Source organism: Anabrus simplex, chromosome 1, assembly GCF_040414725.1.
Source record: "Anabrus simplex isolate iqAnaSimp1 chromosome 1, ASM4041472v1, whole genome shotgun sequence".
NCBI lineage: Eukaryota > Metazoa > Arthropoda > Insecta > Orthoptera > Tettigoniidae > Anabrus > Anabrus simplex.
The window spans coordinates 1647359529-1647385874 of NC_090265.1; the positions used below are offsets into that span (position 1 = coordinate 1647359529).

Genomic DNA, 26346 nt, shown 5'->3' on the forward strand with positions numbered 1-26346 from the left:
ACAGGCATAGAATGAGTATCGAAATTAGTGGTGGATAGATTAACCACTAATTTAGAAGAATTCAAGTGTGGGACAGAATTCTTCCATTGGCACATCGATAAGCGGGAAAATTTGGATACATGTCTAGCCCTTGAAGAAGATGAAAGCGATAAGAAAGCCATGTGAGGTACAGGTCCAGATGATTGAAAGTGTTCACCTCTAATGTCCGACTTAGATGAAGCTTATAAAGCTCACCTGAAACAGAATCCGGTTCTCTTCTCAAAGCATGAATCCGCTCTCGAATGAGAGCGAAGCTCGCCCTACGTAGAATTCTACGAGTAGGTGGCGATTCAATCGGATGTTTTAACACCGCGAATTTAGGGGCGATGTTATTGTCCCGACATCTAACACAGAAAGTTAGAGACGACAATATACGAGCCTTTTTCAGCCTCAGACGTTCAAATCGTTTCATGTCGTAATAAATACTCTCCCCATAGTGTTAAGTAAGCTTAATACGTAGACTTTCACGACCACTAAATGACATTATGATAATTATTTGGGGATATTAGGTCGTGTAACAATAAATAAATACCAGCTGACGCGTTTCGATCCTGCGACCAGGATCGTCTTCAGAGCAACAACAAAGCAAAATGGCTACAGTCACTCCATAGTAACCAGACTCAAGATAGGTAGACCCTGTCAGAAATATAGTTCATTCCATGGCCTCCAGAGTTACGGAGAAAGATGTCATTTAGTGGTCGTGAAAGTATACGTATTAAGACAAAGTCTTTTCTTTACAACAAAAATGCTATTATAGCAACATCTCAACATAACTAATTATTATAAAATTAACACACTTTTACAGAAATATCTTATCAAAAATATGAACGTATCGCATCTTCCTCGAAAATATATAAATAAAATGTACGGTAAAATAATAAACATAATGCACTGTCTATACACATATAATTTCAAGAAAAGAAAAAATGGAAATTAACTCAGAACCAATTGTGAAATGTGTATTAAATAACTAAAGAGTTGTATCAAATACTGACTTTACAACAATTGTAAGTGACGGGTTCCTCCTCACTCCAAGAATTAATAATCAGTCCAAGCCCCGTTCCTGTTCATCACTTGCTCTAGCCGCTTGGGAATGGAATCAATCAGATGTTGGAAAAAATCTGGTTCATTCCTTAGATTCGCCCGAACTCGATGGCAGTGCATTAACAGAGCCGCTCTTGTCCTCTCCTGACCTGGAACCCACATGTTTATCATTCGTGCCCAAACATGTTCTATTATATTTAAGTCAGCCGACTTGGGAGACCAGTCAAGCACGTGAAGGTCAGAATGCTGTTTGAAGAAAGCTTCGGTTACATGTGCAGTGTGAACAGAGCATTTATCTTGCACAAACCTGATAACAGGAACTTCTCCTATGATGTAAATAGCTCGAACACTAGCTCTTCATAACGCTTTCAAACTGGACGCCAGCACTTCAGCTGTTTACCTGGATCGGAGCAAAATACCTTTTCATCCGACCAAATTGTAATTTCCCATTCCTGTCGTGGAGTAACACTTTCTTGTAGTGCAAAGCCTACGCGAATTTCTCTGGGATAGGAAGAAGTCGCCCCTTTTTCGCAGCTCGGCGATTGTAAATGCCTGTCGCGTGGATTCGGCTACTCACGGTAGTCCGGCTTACTGGCAATTCCAATGCGGCAATCGCATTATCGATAGTTGCAAACGGAGAATTGTCCATAGTTTGAATGATTCCAGCATCCCGTTCCGGAATAGTTCTTCTAGGAGCCTTGTTATATGTCCTATGATCTACCAATCCTTCTTCACCTCGTTCTTGCCATATTTCTATCCATCTCCAAACTGTTTTAAGACTGCATGGTATTGCTTGTGCTATTGCTTGGGGGACCATGTGAGCCTCCCACATGCCAATAATACGGCCTCGATTCACCTGTGATAGCATAGGAGCCATCTTATTACAATGTTACAGTATACACGCACTGTGTATTCAGCACTACCTGTTCACTCCCTTCCCCTCCTTTTCAGTACTGGAGTGGGCTTCAACACTATCCCTTCACTCTCTACCCTCGTTTTCAGTACTGGAGTGGGGCAGTGTTGATTGTTTATGTCGGGACACCATTAATGTGCGTGCTTGTACATACTGGTGTGATGCTACATCTCTATTAAGAACATGACTCTACAATAGCACATGTTATCTCATATTTCCGTTATCAGATATCTGTTCAAAATGTTCTGACAGTTTTGTAAATGTTCACAAACAATATGTACCAATATTCTCCAGTGATTACTGAAAAATATACATTAGGCGGTTAAAATTCATAGATTAACAGCTGTGTTCAGTGCTAATTATTTTTAAGGTAACATTACAATGTAAAGGCAACCTACTTTGCTATCAATGCTCCGAAAATATAATTTAACTCACGACATCTCCTACGCGATAAGCTTCAAATTATTGGACAAAAGCCACGGTGCAAGGTTGCAAATTTGGTCGGTAGATGCAGAGTGGGTTGTTGTCCCATATGCTCTGTACTCTGACCAGCCAACCGAGCAGAGGAGAGGTGGTCACGGCTCTACCGTGGCTCTAAGCCTCTGCATTCGACGGGCCTGGGGCACAGTGCTGCATTTCTCGCCTGGCCACACCCGTCTGCTGTCCTGAGAATGGTTTTCCGTGGTTTTTCCATTCTCCTGCACTAAGGCGAATGCCGGGACAGTTCGTAGTATAGGCCACGGCCGCCTACCCCCTCACCTTCTCCGCACACCTCCTTCACCGGAACAAATCTCCCGGCCTGAGAGACGGCGTAACCGTCTAAGAGGCCCGCCTCCCCCTTCAGGGGAGGAATTAAAACGTTTCGTAGTAGTAGTAGTAGTAGTAGTAGTTGCAAATTTAGTTTGTCTATTCGTTGAGATAATTTCCTGTACCAGATGACACAGAGATTTCTCTGAAATCTATTGTAATATCCCTCCGATTAGACTTGACACTGTTTACAGTAAAGCGGAAAATACATTCTTCTAGACCTACTCGTATATGTTGGATTATATCACACCTTAGATGAACTCACAAAATATAGTAAAGTCCTAATTATGAATATAATATATCTCATGTTCTTTTACGTAACTTTTATTTATTTAGATTTTTGCAGATTAACGTAGTTTACAGTGACAGTTAATTACACCCAAAGGGACCACTGAACCTACTTTTAGTTAACTTCACATAAATGAATTTCAAATATATATTGCCCCGATTGTCCAAAAAGAAAGAAACATAAGTAAGCGAGCAAGAAATAAGTATGTACCAATTTAACACAAAAAGAACAAGACCCAAATAGAGATAAAACGAATACCAATAAACTAATAATATTTATTCCCCAAGAAAACACCGCATTGTTCACTTACTCAAAATGGCATGAATATTATTTTGACATAATCCAACATATACGAGTAGGTCTAGGAGAACGTATTTTCCGCTTTACTGTGAACTGTGTCAAGACTAATTGGAGGGGAGTAGTATAGCAACGGGAGTTCTAAAACAATGAGAGCTGAATCAGCATTCTCCCATGAGGTAATTGACCCCGGTCAAGGTCATTGACCCCATGACGTAATGACCACGTGACCGTAACGTCACGAGCACGTAGTGTAAGCTAACAAAGCTACGCTAACTTTTTGAACAAGAGAAAGTCACTAACCTCATTGCTGCCATCTTGACAGGTCCTAACCTCACTGTTGTCATATTAACTACGTGAGCCGCAGAATTTAAACAGCTGTCAAGATGACAGCTGCCATCTTAACAGGTCCTAAATACGTTCATTTCTTTTATTGCGGATTTTGAACAAGATAACGTCGCTAACCTCACTGCTGCCATCTTGACATTACTGTGTGCCTGGTTCATTAGCGAATCTTGTTCTCACATTAACGTTGATCCTCTAGCGGTTGTATTGTTTGTTTGTACACATCTTTTAAAATACGAGTTCAACTGTTAAAGCTCCTGCAATTGTTCTGGTATAACAAATCATTCATGCTTTTCGTGTTGTGAGTTCCAGCACCCATGTCTTAGTTCATGAACCATGGGCAACAGGTGAACGGCCTAGTAAGTGGACGTGGAAGTCGGGTACTTGTGGGCATGGAACACGAAAAGGTATTGCTTTCTCAGTTTGCGAAGTGTTCCTCCTTTTGGTCGCGCGTCTAGGACAAGCTCAATCAACCGGTGGTCCCTTAACCGATGGGATGAAATTTATCACTGGGATTATTCATCAGTCAGGCTACTATCTTACTTCACAGAAGTCTAAAAACACGCTTAAATGCATTTCCATGCCTCGCACAAATGGACATGACGGAGTCCCATGCCGATCTGGCACGTCACGGACTCCTTGAAAATAATTCAGTAACAGGAAAAAATGTAATAGGTCGTATGGATGAAATGAAATACAAATGTCTGATACAAGATGTATGTGTCTAGGTGTGGTAATAGTTTATGGATGTTCGGGTAAGAAAGGGCAAAGAAAAAGAAGTAAAAATCTAACATGTGCTGAAAGTGAAGAATTTACGGTGGGACTATCAATTATGGAAACTTAAGTACGCGACATAATTTCTGCTAGATTCGTTAAGGAATTTATGATATTGAAATATTTTGCAGTGTTAGGAATGTGGAAGAAAATCGTCTTCATGAAGTCTCTATCTGAGAGAGCAGATAAGAATAAGTAGATACATTCTATGAAGCATTGAATGATGTCAAGGTCAGGTTCAACAGGAAGGGCATGAGTGTATTAATGGTCGATTTCTGTCTGAGAATTGTAAAAAGAATGAAATGATATCAGAAGATAAGTGGGAAAATATACTGAAGGTATAGGAGCTAGTCGGAATTGGATACGTATACTAAACTTCTGTGCTAGTATACTATTAGCATTTGCTATGTATAAGTCATCATTTAGGCATAAGGCTCATCTTTCCTACACACTGGAAGGTAGTGGAACAATGTAATTAAGGACTCTGGACTTCGAAAGTCCATTTGGAAATTTGGAATATTCCGGAGAATTTTCGATGATAAGGACCACAATCTAATATGGAGTTGACCACCTATTAGCAGGCGTAGGTGCTTGAAAATGGATGGTGAAGAATATGGCCCGGAAGAAGAAATTAGACCGATGTAAATGCGGTCATTATTATTGGAATGCTTATAATAATGAATAATGGGCGGTACGCAAGTTAGGTTTTTAAGGTAAAACTCGTCGGCGAAACTATGAAGTTATGGTATTTCTAGAACGTAAGAAAAGATGCATCGAAAAAATGCCCCAAACAAAGGCTCTAATCATGAAACAATATGGACAGGGAAATGAAAGTAGATGAAAGGCGTGGAGATATGAAAATCAGTGTGTGAATCCCAATTTAATATTTAGTGAATGTGTTTGCAAGTGAACTGAAGAGTCGTCCTTGAGAATTAGGGAAGTGTTTCTCGGTGTTTAGGGTTTATCTTCTTCACATTGCAGTGTTGTTACTGCTAATTTCATATCACTTTCATGTTTAACGGTTTAGATTTATGAAGCGTTTAGTTTACCTATAATTTTCGTTAAAATAAGCCTAATGCATCCTCTTCTTTATATGTACCCCTCCAAGACTAAGGGTAACCTGACGGAAACAGGTCTGATAAAACAACAACAATAATAATGTCCGGTGAACACAAATCTGCGACGGAAGCAAACTTTTGTGGTCTGGTTGAAGGTAGTTACAGGATTTATACAAGCATTGTAAGTCCAAACTATTATTTTAAAGACATTCAGTAGAGACCACGTGTGAAAGCAATTCGTCGGTGGTCACATTATGAAACTAAAAAGCTCCCTACCTTTCTATACCTTTCATTAAATATATCATGTAAACTTCAAACAATGTGGCTGAACCTAGTTTAATGATATATCCACCAACGACGTGTTTTAAGGTGTGGTGTCTGCTGAATATCTGTAAACTAATATTTCGGACATTTCGTCTACAAGAGGTGCAACGACTACCAATAATTCCAGCACTATAGTGATGTCATTTGAAAAAGAACCTTGGGGAGACTGAATTTCAGATGAACTGGAACAGAATGCAGCATAGTAGCAGTGCATAGTAGCATAGTAAGTCAAATCGTATCAAGATTGTCAAAGCTAATAGAATATGCATCAAATTGTAATCAACGGTGTTCTGTCAGGCAGAAGTGAATTCTCGGGGGACATTACAGTTGCTGTGGTCTATTTTCATATCGACTTTGCTTTACGGTTAAGAGTGGGGGTTAAGTGAAAGTAACACGTATGGAGATAGCGAGAATGATTACTATTACAAAGTCGTGGTGACAATGGCACTAGAGTACACACAATGGGGATATAAATACTAAATTATGAATAAACAGGAGGAAGAAGCATTGCTTACAAACCATCTTAGGTTGCTGAGCAATATGCGGTGAATGTAGGAGGATGGTAACCTTAGAGAAAAATGCATGGCAGAAGTAAGAGAAGGAGACTAATAAGCTAAAGTGTGGATTCAGATTTTAATGATTTAATGCTAAAAGTTTTGATAATAAACGAGACAACAGAGCTAGTTGGAGCTTCGGTGGTGTCGTCAGCTTCAACTCGGAATACTAGCGCTGTGCTAGCGAACAGAGAGTCATCTGATGACGAATGAGCGTACTACTTACTGTAAGTCAAACAGTAAAGCATTCTTAAATTTAAACATTCATCACTGGGGACGTGTTTCTTGTGAGAAATTCTCCTCAAGACGCGGAGGAAAATTCTCTGTGAAGCGTAAATAATTTCACCTTCTTTTCTGGCCACGCCACAAGCCCAGAAATTTATATCATGGCTACAATTACGGGCCGTGAAAGCATGAATCCAAACACTAGTTGAAGAAGTTTATGGATATGCTTCATAACTTCTGAGCAACCTACAGACTGGACACTCAAAGGTATCACAATATATAATGAAAGTATATTATGTATGTGTGAAAACAAGCTCTATTTTATTTATGCCAGTACCACATAAATCACTAACTCATTTCAGATGATGTTCTAGTCTGAGAGTTATCTAGCAAATTACCATGTGTTCACCTCAACTGGCAACATACCGCATGGCAGCTTCAGTGTCCCTAAATTGAAAGGTAGCACTCGGTAAAATTGCTGAACCCCTGGTACTGTTTTCCTTTATTTTATAAAACAATGCGCAGTCCTCCAATATCTTTCAAACTCTGTTAAATGAGGGTTATATTTATTTTGCTCCTAGTACAGTCATACAATATCTTCCCCAGAACAACAAAAATATCTCTGATATTACAGCTCCTGTTCACATATGAAGCCAAGTTTCCATCCATTGCGAATGTCGAACAGTAGACCTTCGGCAGAAATTCCACCAAAATTCTGGTCATATTTTCCATTTGGCTGTCCAGACTCCCACATTGTATAACCAGATTTTGACAAGGGAACACCTGAAAATTAAAAAAAATATCCATTTAGATTTCTAAATAGTTTGCTGAATGCCATAACTTTCAGTACTGCCATGTCTGAGTTAACGCAGTACGGTCTTCACAAGGACCATCATATAACAAATATTATAATATATAAAGAGGAAATATATTTCATAAAATCTAATGACACTTATTAGGATTAAAAACCTAAAATTATTCACCTAAGTTGCTTTGAATTTCATTGAGAAACTAAAGTGGAAGATTAAATTGGATGCAAGAGATGAAATATTAACTTAATATTATGTGCATCTGCTGAAGAAAGACATTAGTCGATATTGGACACTCCATAATCTTACGTCCATCGAGAAAAGCTCAACTTAAGATCAAGGAGGAAATAATTCTGCTTATTTCAGATCGCATTAGTATTCTGAATATATCAAGTATTTCTCACTGTCGAAATAATTCCAAACAATTCAACGTTAAAAAGCAGACAATGTGGGTGATGAATTCTAATAAATACAGACTTATCATATACTTATATTCTGATCGTTCTGCTATCCAAGTGGCATGTCCCTGTTGAGCATTGAACTTTTGTATAGTGTGCTTTGCCGAGGCGGTAAAGGTGTGATTAACTCACTAGAAAGTATATGGGTTCAGTTCTGTATGGGTTCAATTCTGGTCAGAATGTGGATAAACATTAGAAAACAAGTTTCCACTTGTGGAGATCATCATGCACTGGTGTTGAGAGTAATATTGAGTGGAGGGCGGTTTTTACTGTATGAAATTGTAAAAGATCCCACAGCAACTAAATTAATTTAATATGACAAAAATGATCACTCTTGACGCTTGGGTCTTCGATGAAACTTTGAGAGAGAGCACAGCAATTTTATATCCGCATGCGACGAATTTTTGATAACATTATACCAGGTTCCTTCTGTACTGTGTAGTAGTTTCTCACCCACGACTTCGTTCAAGAACGATAATCAACTTCACTGTACTAAAACTCTGCCCAAAAATGCATCAATTAAGTTCTTTGTATCAGTAAAAGAGCTTGGAAGCAGCAAACTATCAGCGTTTACAGAAAAATATTTGCAATGCTAAACTAAATTATGAGATTTCACAACATTTTTATCTTGGAACGCCTCTTTCGCACTTTGGTATTACCACATTTCGACTACAGTGACAGCGGTACAATGATCTGGCTGCTATTTTAATGACAAACTACAAGTACATAACGCATGTGTTCCCTTTATGTCACATATGTTACTTTGACAACGTTAAGCCTGCCCACAGTGTACTTGCTGGCTACAACTCGAACAGCGCCATAAACTTAATGCTTTGTTCCTTGATTATCAAATATTTTCTTCGTGTTCACCTCCATACTTGTACTGTCATTTTCACCAACTCTCATCTAATCACAGTTTCGGAACTCGATCGAAAAGGGATGCACTCTTATCGACACCTCCTCACCAGCCCACAAGGCAGACAGGCTCATTTCTCATCACTTCAGAACGACAGTAGAAGAAAATACCTATCTCCTTCAGAAGGGCCTCATCTGGTAGGTTCAAGCAATGTTGCCTCAAATATCTTGTAGGTAGTAGTTGAATTTCTGGTTTGTATCTTATTTGTTATCTGACTTTCTTCAAGCTATGTATAGTATACAGTCAACCGTTATCATTAAGGATTATATAAATTACCTACTACTACTCATGTTATAATAGTGTACGCCATCTTTATTATTACTTCTTTACTTTTTGTATAATTATCTTAGTACATACAATATTACATCGTTTAGGGGTCATATAATGATTAATTATAAATTTATTTCAATTATACTTGTTTAAATATTGGATTTTCTGGCTAGATGGAAGAATATTGGTAAATGTAACCAATCAGCTGCTCACAACTTCGCAGGAGCTTTTGTTATATTACTGTGGATATTATTACTTAGCGAAGTTGACAATATACATATTTACCACCATCTGCAGCAATCGGGACATGGGCAAGCAGGCAGGGAGCTGCGGATTGCGTGCTAGAATGCGGACTTGCAGCACGCAGATACCGCGGAGTGTTATATCGGTGACACTCATTACCACATTACTTGTTATATGGGACTTGGAGTTAAACCTGGGCCCTGTTCATCCAGCTTCAGAAGAGGTAGTGAACGTGAACGTGAAGTGTAAGGGATGTAAGAGGAACTTCAGGTCTGGTGCTAAGTGTGATACGTGTGGAATGTGGTTTCATTCCAAGTGTGGTAAGCTACAGGCCCTGGACAGTGATAAGGAAGGGATGGCATGAAGCAATTGTTTCATGAACGGAAATGTGACTAGCGACAAAGAAAAAATTGACGAACTACAATGGGAATTAAATGAAGCAAATCTCAAGATCGCGGAGCTACAAAAGGAGTTACAGGAAGTGTATATGACAAATCTAGGCACTCATTCATCTATGGAGAATATAAAACCTGTAAATTATTTGGAGATAGGCGATTCTATCGCGCGGCGTATAGGGCAGGAATTGTATATATTACACGGTGTTTGAGTCATCAGTCCATAGACTGGTTTGATGCAGCTCTCCATGCCACCCTATCCTGTGCTAACCTTTTTATTTCTACGTAACTATTGCATCCTACATCTGCTCTAATCTGTTTGTCATATTCATACCTTGGTCTACCCCTACCGTTCTTACCACCTACACTTCCTTCAAAAACCAACTGAACAAGGCCTGGGTGTCTTAAGATGTGTCCTATCATTCTATCTCTTCTTCTCGTCAAATTTAGCCAAATCGATCTCCTCTCACTAATTCGATTCAGTATCTCTTCATTCGTGATTCGATCTATCCATCTCACCTTCAGCATTCTTCTGTAACACCACATTTCAAAAGCTTCTATTCTCTTTCTTTCTGAGCTACTTATCGTCCATGTTTCACTTCCATACAATGCCACGCTCCACACGAAAGCCTTCAAAAACATCTTTCTAATTCCTATATCAATGTTTGAAGTGAGCAAATTTCTTTTCTTAAGAAAGCTCTTCCTTGCTTGTCCTAGTCTGCATTTTATGTCCTCCTTACTTCTGCCATCGTTAGTTATTTTACTACCCAAGTAACAATATTCATCTACTTCCTTTAAGACTTCGTTTCCTAATCTAATATTTCCTACATCACCTGCCTTCGTTCGACTGCACTCCATTACTTTTGTTTTGGACTTATTTATTTTCATCTTGTAGTCCTTACCCAAGACTTCATCCATACCATTCAGCAACTTCTCGAGATCTTCTGCAGTCTCAGATAAAATAACAATATCATCGGCAAATCTCAAGGTTTTGATTTCCTCTCCTTGGACTGTGATTCCCTTTCCAAATTTCTCTTTGATTTCCTTTACTGCCTGTTCTATGTAAACATTGAAAAGGAGAGGGGACAAACTGCAGCCTTGCCTCACTCCTTTCTGGATTGCTGCTACTTTTTCAAAGCCCTCGATTCTTATCACTGCAGACTGATTTTTATACAGGTTGTAGATAATTCTTCGTTCTCGGTATTTGATCCCTATCATCTTCAGAATCATAAATAGCTTGTTCCAATCAACATTATCGAATGCCTTTTCCAGATCTACGAATGCCATGTACGTGGGCTTGTCCTTCTTGATTCGATCCTCTAAGAGCAGTCGTAAAGTCAGGATTGCTTCACGTGTTCCTACATTTCTTCTGAAGCCAAATTGATCTTCTCCCAGCTCAGCTTCAACTTGTTTTTCCATTCTTCTGTAAATAATACGTGTTAAAATTTTGCAGGCATGAGATACTAAACTAATGGTGCGGTAGTTTTCACACCTATCAGCACGGGCTTTCTTGGGAATAGGTATAACAACATTCTGCCGAAAATCGGATGGGACTTCTCCGGTCTCATACATCCTGCACACTAAATGAAATAACCTTACCATGCTGGTTTCTCCTAAGGCAGTCAGTAATTCAGAAGGAATATCATCAATTCCAGGTGCCTTGTTCCTATTTAGGTCACTCACAGCTCTGTCAAACTCTGACCTCAAAATTGGGTCTCCCATTTCATCAGCATCAACAGCCTCTTCATGTTCCGGAACCAAATTATCTACATCTTCACCTTGATACAACTGTTGGATATGTTCCTGCCATCTTTCTGCTTTGTCTTCTTTCCCTAGAAGTGGCTTTCCATCTGAGCTCTTAATATTCATGCACCTAGATTTCCTTTCTCCAAAGGTTTCCTTGATTTTCCTGTATGCAGCATCTACCTTTCCCAGGACCATACAGCCTTCGACATCCTTGCACTTCGCCTTCAGCCATTCTTCCTTAGCTACCTTGCACTTTCTATCCACTTCATTCTTTAATCGCCTGTATTCTTTTCTGCCCTCTTCATTTCTAGCATTCTTGTATTTTCGTCGTTCATCAATCAGGTCTAGTATCTCCTGAGTTATCCACTGATTCTTAGTTGATCTTTTCTTCCTTCCTAACATTTCTTCAGCAGCCCTACTGACTTCATTTTTCATGACTCTCCACTCTTCTTCTATTGTGTTTCCTTCAGCTTTTTCATTTAGTCCTTGTGCAACATATTCCTTGAAACAATCCCTCACACTCTTTTCTTTCAACTTGTCTAAATCCCATCTTTTTGCATCCTTTCCTTTCTTCAATTTCTTCAACTTCAGATGACATTTCATGACCAACAAGTTGTGGTCAGAGTCCACGTCTGCTCCTGGGAAAGTTTTGCAATCCAACACCTGGTTTCTGAATCTCTGCCTAATCATAATGAAGTCTATTTGATACCTTCCAGTGTCGCCAGGTCTCGTCCACGTATACAGCCGTCGTTTGTGGTGTTTGAACCAAGTATTGGCAAGGACTAAATTATGATCAGTGCAGAATTCAACCAGCCGACTTCCTCTTTCGTTCCTTTGTCCCAATCCAAATTCTCCTACTGTACTACCTTCTCTTCCTTTGCCTACCACTGCATTCCAGTCTCCCATCACAATTAGATTCTCGTCACCTTTTACATATTGTATTAAATCTTCTATCTCCTCACATATTCTTTCAATTTCTTCATCATCCGCTGAACTAGTAGGCATATAGACCTGCACTATTGTGGTGGGCATTGGTTTGGTGTCTATCTTGATGACAATAATTCTTTCACTATGCTGGTCGTAATAGCTTATCCGCTGCCCTATTTTCTTATTCATTATTAAACCAACTCCTGCATTTAACCTGTTTGATTTCGTGTTGATAATTCGGTAGTCGCCTGACCAAAAATCCTGTTCTTCCTGCCAACGTACTTCACTTATACCAACTACATCTAACTTTAGCCTATCCATCTCCCTTTTCAGATTCTCTAACTTACCACAACGATTCAAACTTCTAACATTCCACGCTCCGACTCGTAGAATGTCAGTATCCATCTTCCTGATGATCGCCCCCTCTCGTGTAGTCCCCACCCGGAGATCCGAATGGGGGACTAGTTTACCTCCGGAATATTTTACTCTGGAGGAAGCCATCATCAGTACATCATTCACACAGAGAGAGCTGCACGTCCTCGGGAGGTAGTTAGGCTGCAGTTTCCCGTTGCTTTCAGCCGTGTAGTAGTATCAACATAGCTAAGCCATGTTGAGTATTATTACAAGGCCGTATCAGTCAATCATCTAGACTGCCGCCCTTGCAACTACCGAAAGGCTGCTACCCCCCTTTCGATGAACCATTCGTTAGTCTGGTCTCTCAACAGATACCCATCCGATATGGTTGCACCTGCGGCTCGGCTATCTGCATCATTGGGACACGCAAGCCTCCCCACCGCGTCAAGGTCACATGGTTCGCAGAGGAGGATATTACACTAGGAAGGAAATAATTTCGTATCACTAGCACTGTCTCTGATGGTATAAAGAAATCAGCCTAGCTACCCGAGTAAGCACGTAGCTTGTTGGTGCCAACGATGTGAGCGATGGATTGCCGTGGGGCACCATATTCACATTCCGGTGACGTTATGCAGCTCCATTTGTAGAGTGAGTCCCTGCATCTTCCACGGCCTGTCCGAACTCTGTTATGACTGACCCACTGCTTCAGCGGTAGATGAAATGGCGTATGGCTTTTAGTGCCGGGAGTGTCCAAGGACAAGTTCGGCTCGCCAGATGCAGGTCTTTTGATTTGACTCCCGTAGGTGACCTGCGCGTCGTGATGAGAATGGAATGATGATGAAGACGACACATAAACCCAGCCCCAGTGCCAGCGAAATTAACAAATTAAGGTTAAAATTCCCGACCCTGCCGGGAATCGAACCCGGGACTCCTGTGACCAAAGGCCAGCACGCTAACTATTTAGCCATGGAGCCGGACAGCGGTAGATGAAATCCACTAATAATTTGCGCACCAGGAAAAATATTGTGAACGGACAGATCTCTTGAAGATTCCCAGCGGTCTTTCCAAACTTTCACAGCGTTTAAATTGGTGCGGGCCATGTTAGGAGCATCACGCAAAGGTGGAAGTGGCGACTTCAACCTTCGAAGATTGAGCACAGGATTTCTTCTTGTACCGGTAGTTGGGTGCTTTTGTAGATTTTACTGTACTCTCTTAAGAGGGCGTTCGATCCGCGTAGATCAGGGGGTAGTACTCCCTTGAGCAGCGGGAGCCAATACATTGGCGTGGATCTGATCGTATCCGAAATAAGGCGCATACTGTTGTTCAGCTGTATATCAACATGTCGGGTATATGGCTATTAAGCCATACAGGAGAACAATACTCTGCACTGGAATAAATCAAACGAAGGGCAGAATTTCGTACAGTACTTATCCCGAAGCAGCTGATGATTGGTGAAAGTTCCCAGTTTTCTTATAATGAATTGGTTATTGGAGCCAAGAGCAAAATAACGTCCATGGAATCGTCGCGTCCCTTACTGAATCCTACCAGGCGGCGGTCCCTGGACCTACAGAACATTCGCAACGTCCCGAACCGGAAGTTCACGGTTAAGAAGGGGTCGATTTCTAAGGCACAACGGACAATGGACGGGGAGGGCGAAGCTTCATTGCATGGAAGAGGACCGTTACTGTAGTCGCAAGCGAGAGGGGGTGAGGATTCAGAAAACACACTTAGCCAACTTGTTCTGGAAAGTACTGTTACTAGTTGTAAGTCTCAAAGATTCCAGGGCTGAAAACTCCATTAATGGACTGCTATCTAGTCGATAGGGCTGACTTCGATTAAATTGATAGGGATTATTGAAGGAATAATTTATGAAATAATGCCTGAGTGTAATATGCAGTTATATGTAGTAATATTACCGGGAAATCATGGGAGACCGTTAAAGGGAAGTGGTCAGCTTAACAAAGACAGAAGGTTTGTTAGACGGTGATTCCCCTGAGAGAGGAGTTGGGATACGGTCTTTATAGAACCTGAATGAAAAGCATCCCTGTCTTGTGTGCTGTTGAGTTGCTAAGATGCATGTCGTCATCCGAATCAGAACCGCGAACAATAGGTCTTTATGAGTTCCAGTAAGTGGAACATTTGTGTTTCAAGGTTATGGCGATAGAAACTACAGTACATGGGATAATATAGAGAGACTTAAGGAATACAACTTGTGCATTTCTAGAACAGTGCGAACAATAACTGCAGTGGACACTGAGATGAAGTAATTTTACAGTCAGTGTGCGGTAACGAAGTCATTATATGCCACACCAATTACTATCGGCTGGAAGTGGACGAACCGAATCCATTCTGGCGCTTGAGCGTACATAATACTTACTGATGGTTTCCTAAAGTGAAAGCTTCTGAGTTCGAGTCCAGTCCATGGTAATCGCGAAGCAGTTACATTTGGGTCAGGAGCGAGTGTAAAGAAGTCGTACGGGGTTAGATATTAACCGAAACGTTCCTTCCTGCCGCAGTGACACACTTTCCTGAACCTCAAGCAGAAAGCCACAATAGTCATCGGAATGGAACACAAAATCGTCTGTGGAGTACTAGACCACCTATGGTGGCCCGTACGGGCTGAATGATCATCACGAGATGGAGGGCAGATAGGTTCTAATCATTATTATCATTATGTAGTAGGTTATGTTTCCTACCCAGCTCTGTACGTAAATTGTAAATATTAACGCTGAATCACTGCGATTTATTTTGTATGTTAGTTGGAGTGAGACCGGGATCATGCATGTGTCTTTAGAGTTGCCTTAGATTTCCTAGGAAAGTAGTAGTTAGCTAATGATGTGCAATTAGTAGTAATCACGGAATTTTAGTTTTCTTTATGTTACGTGAACTTAATTATGTACTTAAAATGGCCATCATTGCAAGTGAAACGCCAAGACCGACGCTACAGTCGACGCAGGAGAAGTTGAGATAGGAGGCATCCAGTAAATGTGGTGTGCGCATGCTTTTGTTTTTTATACTCCATGGGATTTCAGGTACTAGCGGACGAAGCGGGCACTGTCTTTGTGCCTATTTTTGTGCCAAAGGGGACAGACTTCTAAATGTAAACCATCGGGTCCTTTCTGTGTTTATGTTTAGTTAATGGTCATCTTAAATAGAGCAGAAGGCCTTGCGGATATACTGTGGGAAGTGTTGAGGCGTTGAATTGACGATATAAAACGATGAACAAATATCGACTGGATATTACAGAGATGTTCAATGAAGTGAAATAGAGATAATATGTGAGAATGTGAAATGTCTTAAATACGAAAGTATAATGTGCCTGAATATTTTACTAAGAATTCCTAGGGAAAGTTATGTAGAAGGAGAGATAGTAGGATATAGTGTACAGTTCAGACATTTTAAGGCTCGAAGACGTGAAACCAACACATTCCCGACTGATTTTTAAAATGAAACGTGTTTCTGGGTCAGCCCGGCCAAATGCAATGCCTTAGGGTAAGTACCGTATACAGCTGCTATAAGCCAGAGAATGAAAGAAACCCTTTCGCTGCACGGCCGTAACATTCAATAAAATGTTGAGATCCAACAGACCTGAAGAACGTCTTACCAAGATAGGAAATCGAGTTCTAGTTGCTCATGTGACGGAGCGCCACTGTGTGTTCCTGTCTTCTGTTTCAGGCTTTCGAGCATTGATGGTATCGCGCTATATTTCTGTACCGGGAGGTACACCTCTACGCCGCACGTTTAAATCTTCCGCCTTAAAGTACTCCTCCCAGGAGAAACAGTGAACTTGAAACTGGACCTGTCGCTGTGTGAATTTCGACTTGTTTTTGTTTACTATTTATCAAAACGTTTGGACATTCCCTCATAGATGTCACTGCTGAAAAACTATGATCATGCACCCTGGTGCGAATTGAAAGGACTTATTTGAAGAAGTTTTGTATTCATAAGTTTTTCTTTTACTAAATTTCGTTCATTCATTTTTTGGGTTGGCAATATTTATCTTTTCTTTCCGCCAGTTCTGAACTTAGCCAATCAATAATTTCTGTGATTTATTTTCAGCCAATCATGTATTTCTTCTTCGATATTGAGTGTAACTGTTTGATATAACCTATAAAAATCCGGGGGGGTGTGTCTTGATTATTCATGAAAGGTCTCGAACATTCCCCGAGGGTTTATAAACTGCTCATTTTCTCGTCTCTCGGCCACTTGATCAACATATAACTAAGTGTGTGGGTGTGTGAAGCAGGAGGCGGGAAAGGCCTCTTTCATCAGGCTGCAGTTCTTCTGTAAGGTAATGGCCGTTTAACATCTTTATTTCTTGCTAGCTTAGCAGTTGAACCCGCGGGAAAGGTCCGAAACTTTTACCATGTAACCTACTTTTCTGTAATGTAATTTTCTGCCGGCTTATGTAAATATCTTTAACGGTAAATCGGGGAGAGAGAGTGCTTTACCCTCTCGAGCTCCCCTTCATTTTGGTTTGAGGTGACTACGTTTTGGTAACTGATTTTCTTCTCTTCCTTAATGTTGTAGATTTCTTTCTTATACGGGTCACCTCCATAGTTTGGGTATAGCCCCTGTTTCATAGGCCTAGTGCCTTTTAGGTTTTAAAACGAGTATTTAGGAGTGCAAGTACACGCCTCCATTCAACTTGGTGTTGCGGGCCATTTACTTAACCTGTTCTTTTTCTGTTAAGGCCCAGTAGGTTGGGTACGAGATACCCCCGTTTCATTTTTGTAAGTTGTGCCTTGATGGCAAGTAATTGTAAAGTCTGCTAGTGCCTTAAATAGGCTTGATAAACTGAGAGTGTGTCAGCTCTTTTCAAGTGTGTAAAAGTGCCTTTGGGAGGCCTGATATTGCAATTTTTGGGAGTAAGTGCTCCAGGTATTAGGGGATTTCTTCCCTTTTAGTAAATATGTGTTTTGTGAGCTGAGAGCTCAGGAAATGTAAAGTGAGGGCTTGAAGCCTAAGTTCTGTTTATACCACCAATCTTGTCTTTCCTAGACTTAATGTTTGCTACTGGTACCTCGTTACTTGTTGTTTCTTTTAAAAAGAGAGAAAAATATAAACATTGTTACAGTTTTAAATTAACTTTCATTTTGTAGTTAGATCCATTCACCCCGGCACCTTCTTTCACCTCTGCTGATCCACCAACCACGGTAATTTCAATTACTGTATATGTTTTGTTCTATGAGTGATTTTGGTGCAGTGAATTTTTTGTTTGTTTTGTTCTTATTGTGTGCGCCTAATGTGCATGTGGTCGTGAGTTCAGTCCCGTCTTTTGTGTCGTGACCGCGATCATGGCGTCATTTCAGTACTTTTTGGGGTGTTTCTAAACTATCTCATTTCCATGTGTTTATGTATATGTGTGTGCGTGTGTGCGTAATTTGTTCTGGAACGCATACAGCTAGGGAATGGTATTAATTCAGAGCGAAGCTTTTCTACCTAATGTACCCACGTTTCAACAATTTGTAAGAATCACTTTAGCGGGGCGAGAAACACCATTGTGTCTCCTTGCTAATGTAGAATTTGTAAATGATATATTCGTATTTTCTGGGTTCATTCACCTTGCCTTAGTGAAGTAAATTATGGTTTTGCCCGATAAACCACAGTTCTCATTCATAGCTGATGTATCTCCCGAACTTGTCCGTTCTGATTGACTTTAGATCGAGCAGATTTAGCGGACCTATTCGGACTGGCCACCCCTAAGGGAGCTAGCCAAGCACGTTTAGGACATGTGGTAGGGTGCATTATAACCACTCACTTCGCTCCCACTACCCATCACGTGTACGCTGTCGTAAGGAATATGTTTCAGGCTTGGTAAATCCCACCATTTGTTCAGAATTTTTATAATAGTGTCACAATCGCGAATTTCGTTCAATAAAATACTTCTCAGACGCGCTGCTGACAGAGTTAATCATTCCTTTCAAGATTCCCGAAGTCAGATTTTTCAAATAATTCTATAAATGACGTAAGTGAACATAAATTTCGTCCTATAAAATGAAATACATAATTATTCCCGAAAATTAAGTAATTTAACTATATGTAAAGTAATTTAGTTAAAGATTCATTACAGTTAGAAATAAATTAATCATTATCTTTGTTATTTCCCGGATATTTTGAATTTTAAACGCTTTTGAGTTCATTAACAAACCTATAAATCTCCGTGCAGACTTGCACACTCGCTCATCTTCTAGGAGGTGTGGCTTTTCGACGCCACGCACTCGCAAATAACTCCTGCTCGATCAGGATTTTCTCGGGAACTGAGTGAGACGTTTCTACGATTAAACATTCTGGCTATACTGGCTTTTTTAATTAAGGAAAACAACCAAATCGAAGAAATGCATATGACGTAGTTTACTATATTTGATCTCGATTCAATAAAATCACTTATTATCATATACTTATTTACAATTTCATACTTCCCATAATTAAAGGCAATCAAAAAACAATCCTAAAATACATATGAGGGGCCATTGCAAATAATACAGTAGATACAGTAGCCATAAAACAGAAACACACAATCGTTATATACACTGAAGAAATTGGAAATTGCAACACCCAGAAGGAGTGATGCTACATTGCTGCAATTGAACATGCAGGACGAGTGTTCGGTTGTGCTTCGATGATTAGACTTTCAGGTCCCTTTGACCGCAAGTTTGGACAACAATCAATACAGGATATGCCCACCACGAGCTGCAATACATTGATGAATTCGTCGAGGCATGGAGTCAATAAGGCCCTGGATCGCTTCCTGAGGAATTGTGGCCCATTCTTGCTGCACTGCACGGGTCAGTTGTTCCAGAGTTGTGGGTGACTGAGGACGGTTGGCCAGTTGTCGACCCATCATGTCCCACACATGCTCAATGGGACTGAGGTCCGGTGATCTGGCGGACCATTCTAAGGTTGTGATGTCGTGGAGAGCTTCTCTGGAGATGCATGCAGTGTGAACCCGGGCATTGTCCTGCTGAAACATCCCATTAGCAATGTTCGACACCATAGGGACAACCACTGGATTGAGTACTCTATCAACGTACTGTCGATCAGTCATAGTGCCCTCAACAAGCACTAATTGTGATTTCACATTAAAGCCAATACCTCCCCAGACCATAATGCTTGGTGTTGGCCCTGTGTGCCTCTCGACAATAAGATCTGTGCGGCCCCTCTCCCCGCTACGTCGGCGCACACGATTCCGGCGTTCACTGCTGGCAAGTCAGAAGCGCGATTCATCACTAAAAACGACCCTATGCTATTCGTCGACCCACGTCGATCTTTCTCGACACCAGGCCAGCCTTACACGTCGCTGTTGTGGGGTCAATGGAACACCTGCAGGGACACGGGCTCGTAAGCCAGCTGCACGCAGGTGATTACTAACTGTTTGTTGTGTAACGTGGGGGGTGCCACAGCTGCTCGAATTTGCGCTGCTGTTGCATGGGGTTCCATCCGGGCCATCCGAATGATGCGGCGATCCTCTCTCACAGTTGTCTGTCGCGCTGGGCCTGTGCCAGGTCTACGAGAGTGGGTACCTTCATTTGACCACTGCTGCCATACACGTTGTACCGTAGATGCCTGTCGGCCAACACGTTCAGCGACAGTCTTTGCGATAATCCAGCCTCACACAACCCAATTATCCGAGCCCTCTCAAACGGCGACAGTTGTTGATAGCGTGCTCTTCTCTGTCGTCGAGGCATGTTTGACGGGGAACACTTCACTGCACAGACTGCAAGTCAACTACGCTACCCCAGAGTCCGTATACTGGAGTTGATTCCTCCGCGACCAATCACGTGGGGAGACCTCTAGCAACAATCCAATGGGTCTGAATCTTTGATCGCTTACATACGAACATGGCATCGTTCCATATCCTGAAAATCAACACAAACGACCAATGCCTCCATGGTGTTGCAATTTCCATTTTCTTAAGTGTATTTCATTTCTATCCTTGCAGTGAACAAATGGCATATTTTAGTATGGTTTATGCGTTCATTTTATTATTTTTAAATTTGTTTATTATGACATAATGTGAATTTCTAATTTGTCTTTATAACAACTCACCTATCATGAATGTACTATTTTTGGATTCTAAAAAATATGTGATACTACATATATCACACCCTCGCACTGTATTCAGAAGTAAGAAATAATATTATTGGCATTGTTCAATTTATTATTATTATTATTATTATTATTATTATTATTATTATTATTATTATTATTATTATTATTATTATTATTATTATTATTATTATTATTATTAATTGAAGTTGGAATCACAAACAAAAATATCCTAAAACAGACTGAAACCACTAAAGGAAGAAAGTACGAGATGCTAGCCAACGAACTCTCACTTATGTACAATGGAGCCAAGGTGACGATGGTCCCTGTGGTAATAACGTGGGACGGGCTAGTTACCAACTTGTTCAAGAAGCACATGGACAAATTGGAAGTGAGCAAACAGCTACAGGCCTACCTACAGACCATTGTCCTAAAAAGAACGTGTGAGAGTGTGCTAATCGACTTCAGACGAGGCAACTTGAATAACGAGTTGTGGACGGAGCACTTACAAAGAATGATGGACCAAATGGAGGGGGCCCTGGTGCCGTAAATGGTGTGCAAAAAGTGTGTATATAAATGCGTAGAATCATTGGATGTAACGTGGACTTGAAAACTAATTGAATAAATTATTTATTATTATTATTATTATTGTTGTTGTTGTTGTTGTTTCATTTGTATATTTGTTCTTATTTTATTCTGGAAGGTCATTATATGTGATATGAATTATTTATTTCGTACAAACGGATGGGAGAACATTGTTATTTTCAACTTGGTAAATCTGTATGATTCACGTGTATAGCCCAAGGTCTGATGACGTGGCATTGTTGAGGTTGTAGTCAGGAAGTTCCGATGACTCATGTGAAACATCCCGGAGTCAGATGAGGTGGCCTTGTTATTGTCATGTGATCAGGGAGAGATTGAGAGCGTGGTCTTGACAAGAGGATCTACTCATGCTTGGCTGGGCAGGATCTATCTAGTCGCATCACGTGAGAGGAAGAGGAAGCTGAAGTCTATATAGGCATGTGATCATACGGCGAGTACACTATCCGGTACTGGACTGGACTTCAAAATTTGGTGGAACTTGGTCTTATGATGTTTGTGGAACGTGACTTACCGACAACTGTGGAGTGATGAGACACTGAATATTGTATCACGTGTTTCGGCTTGGTATTATACTGTATGTTGGTGAAAGCTGTGGGGTTCTATAACTCAGACATTCCGTAATGTACATTTTAGAACGGCAAGCGTGTGTTGCTCAAGTGAATGTATCTTTAAATCAAGCGTCAGATTCTGCGAACACAGCATTATAAAGGTGTGTGATATGGTAAGTGTCAATTATGAGAATCTGCAAGTCGTGTTGATACAGATACAGTAGATAGATGTGCATTGTTCATCGGACTAACTGCAAATGGTAGCTTGGTCCTCGCTTTTGTTTTCCCACTGTTTCGTTATTTTTGTTGTAATTATGGCGTCTTCCAGCGACATTTTGTGAGTGCATTTTATGTGTATTTTTGTGTGCTGATGAGCTGCTCATGCACGGATGTTATTTAGAATATAGTTAGTTGAATCAGTGAAGTTACTGATGAACCTAGGTGCAGTTCCTACCTATTTAGTCGTTTTCAGAAGGTTAGGTAAGGCCTGCAGCAGATGTACCAGTACCAGTACGCAGCTTTATGTACACGCCCTGGGAGAGACAGAATTATCATGCTCTATCAACCTTCGAGGGATCCATTCTGGTAAACTCTGGCTCCCATACTACGGACATTTCGATCAAATATTTTTATTCATTTAATTTATTTTTGTAGTTTATTCAGTTATTTATTCATATATTTTGAATTAGGTTTAAATTTACGCCCAAGCGTGAGGCGATTAAGTATCTTATTTTATTCATATTTGATTTTAATCATCCTGCTATGGTTAATAATTCTTATTTTAAATGTTATTTACATATATTACAAATTGTCCACAATATAGACATTATAGACCGTTATGCCATTCAGCGTTCAGTCTGCAGCCCTCTGTGAATTTATTTAACATCCCCACAATCCTCTATTTGCAACTAGTGCTGTGGCCACATTTAGTTTTATAACTCTTTTCTTTAATTTAATTTAATTTAACTTAATTTAATAGGACTTATACTGAATAAAATAAAAGTCATTATATTTTACAATGATTGAGCGTGATATCATTTGGTAATAGTCATGGCCAAGAACACTGATATTTCAGAACGCAAGGATTACGGAGAAAACAGGAGAATTTGACCATCATTGAGTTGATATTTTTAACTTCGCTTTCTGCGTCCATCTTACCACTTCTGAGGTATGTACAGAATTCCTTGCGTGAAATGTTTATTATTGGCCACTATATATTAATGAACGTAAGTCTACAAGTTCGAAAACGTCTGAAGTCGGTAAGTTATTAATTGAGGTGATATTTTTTACTCACATTTTTCTATATGTTATTTTGTTCATGAGAACAATCCACTTAACTAATGAATTTGACATAGAAATGCTGAACAAACTTCTTACAAATTGGGTAACATAGAATAGGTATATGAATCTAGCAACATCAGTAACGAAATTATTAACTCATTTATAAATGCTATTCAACTGCAACTTAATACTGTCACTGACACACTCATTTGCACAGAATATTTTTAGCAGTTATCTTTACATTCTCGGTTTAATAAATCCACGGAATATTGAAGGGCTTGTACTAGATCTCTTGATTCAACGAAAAGTTTTTAAACTGAAGATAACTATTATCCTCAGTGTGGTCATACATTTTTTAAAAGTTAGTTTAAATTTCACTAAATGTATTGCAATTCTAGTCTAAAAACGCGGAATAATTACTTCAATTCCTGCTTCACTGAATATGAAAAATGTTGCCGTACGTATTTACCTTGAATGTTAATTGTAATAAAAATTTAAAAATATTTTTAATTTTTTTGTCTGATATTTGGACACTGGTACATCTGAATCTGCATATTGTCGAAGAAAATGTATATAATAAAAAGGAACTATCTTGTTTTTACTATGGTACATAAGGTCATAACCTGTCAAGGTAAAAGCTAATTTACATTCCAGAAAGCCTACTCCACGAATGATATTACGTAGGTCCAGTTGCTACCCGCTTGACTAGCCCATCCAATGACTCCAGATGCATTGCGTGTGGTAAGATGTAAAGGTAGACGAATATCACCACCCCTATTAACACTGCAGTTTACTTTTATAACAGCCTGTGGACATATGTCTGAAGGAAATGAGTTGCTGTCTGGAATGAAGCACAATCATGGCGATTGTAACGAAAACGGCTCCGCCCTTGTGCATATAAGTCTTCAAAATAAGTCCGCTTTGAAGACAGATTGCGAGGCTAAGCCGAGCAAATCAGTGCAGCAATGTTGACGTTATGAAGCAGGCCAATGGGTTAAGTTAGGAGTTAATGATGCAGCAATCCTCATCATTAGCAGCAATGTTGACGTGATGAAGCAGGACAATGGGATAAGTTAGGGATAAATGATGCAGCAAGCCTCATCATTAGCGGCAATGTTGACGTGATGAAGCAGGCCAATGGGATAAGTTAGGGGTTAATGATGCAGCAAGCCTCATCATTAGCAGCAATGTTGACGTGATAAAGCAGGCCAATGGGATAAGTTAGGGGTTAATGATGCAGCAAGCCTCATCATTAGCAGCAATGTTGACGTGATGAAGCAGGCCAATGGGATAAGTTAGGGATTAATGATGCAGCAAGCCTCATCATTAGCAGCAATGTTGACGTGATGAAGCAGGCCAATGGGATAAGTTAGGGGTTAATGATGCAGCAAGCCTCATCATTAGCAGCAATGTTGACGTGATGAAGCAGGCCAATGGGATAAGTTAGGGGTTAATGATGCAGCAAGCCTCATCATTAGCAGCAATGTTGACGTGATGAAGCAGGCCAATGGGATAAGTTAGGGGTTTATGATGCAGCAAGCCTCATCATTAGCAGCAATGTTGACGTGATGAAGCAGGCCAATGGGATTAGTTAGGGATTAATGATGCAGCAAGCCTCATCATTAGCAGCAATGTTGACGTGATGAAGCAGGCCAATGGGATAAGTTAGGGGTTAATGATGCAGCAAGCCTCATCATTAGCAGCAATGTTGACGTGATGAAGCAGGCCAATGGGATAAGTTAGTGGTTTATGATGCAGCAAGCCTCATCATTAGCAGCAATGTTGACGTGATGAAGCAGGCCAATGGGATTAGTTAGGGATTAATGATGCAGCAAGCCTCATCATTAGCAGCAATGTTGACGTGATGAAGCAGGCCAATGGGATAAGTTAGAGATTAATGATGCAGCAAGCCTCATCATTAGCAGCAATGTTGACGTGATGAAGCAGGCCAATGGGATAAGTTAGGGATTAATGATGCAGCAAGCCTCATCATTAGCAGCAATGTTGACGTGATGAAGCAGGCCAATGGGATAAGTTATGGATTAATGATGCAGCAAGCCTCATCATTAGCAGCAATGTTTACGTGATGAATCAGGTCAATGGGATAAGTTAGGGATTAATGATGCAGCAAGCCTCATCATTAGCAGACAATTTGTCAGTTAGGCATAGTAATTCGCGGCTAACCACGTGAATAGTTTTCAACTTACAGCTACGAGGACTAAATTATATTTCTGCAGGAGAAATGGGAGTATTCCTATTCGACATCAAATGATGAACATATTTAAAATTACGAGTTTAACAATAACACGACTTATCTTATAAAGAGACTTCGAAATGGGCATGGAAGTCCAACCTAGCTCAAAGGTATTGACAGTTCACGCGAAGAAGTCCAAGGTATGAAATTATTGGTGCGGAAGGAAAGTAACTGAAACAGCTACTACAATGTGTTTCGAAGTGCCTCAAGAACTTTCATTCCGGCGATCACATTGATGAATGAAATAAAAGTTTGGTCGGGCGAGGAGAGGGTGGTACCTTTTTTAAATGATAGGCCTATTGTTCGTTGCGTCGAACTCTATAAATATTTTGCCACTATTTGCACTATATGATATAAACCTGCGTGTAATTGTAATTGCAGAGGTGTAAAGTGTTGAGTGTGAGGAAAGGAACTTTTAGGACGACACAAACACCCATTTCCCAAGCCAGGGATATTAATCATTTACAATTAAAAGCCCCTGACCCTGCCGGTAATCGAACCAGGTGACTCCCGGTGACAGGCGGACACGTTGCCTCCTACACCGCGGGGCCGGTACTAGTGTACATATCATATCATACCTTCAAACCAAAGTCATGAGAATATACAACGTAAATAGAAATATACCAGTGGATAACTTTAGTTATCACTGGACTTATGTGCAATAAAGTCCTTGAAACTGAATCACGTTTGAAATTAAGGTGCATAACCATTGCAAGAGTATTCCATGCTACACTTCTTCGTCCTAAATACACTCTGTTGGTTAAAAAAGATATGAACCCGCAAAAACCCCGTTTTAGTGAGTCCTCTTACTAAATCATATCTGC

At 40.3% G+C, this 26346-nt stretch overlaps 1 protein-coding gene across 1 annotated transcript in view; it reads right to left on the reverse strand.

Annotated features, from left to right (window-relative positions):
- Positions 1-7218: 7218 nt before the first annotated feature.
- The window catches only part of LOC136858659 (hemolymph lipopolysaccharide-binding protein-like), a 77807-nt gene continuing 58679 nt past the window's right edge, over positions 7219-26346 (reverse strand). Inside the window, exon 5 of the mRNA XM_068225652.1 lies at positions 7219-7452. Coding sequence (XP_068081753.1) covers positions 7298-7452 — 155 coding nt within the window. The 3' untranslated portion in view covers positions 7219-7297. The remainder of the gene's footprint in view (positions 7453-26346) is intronic.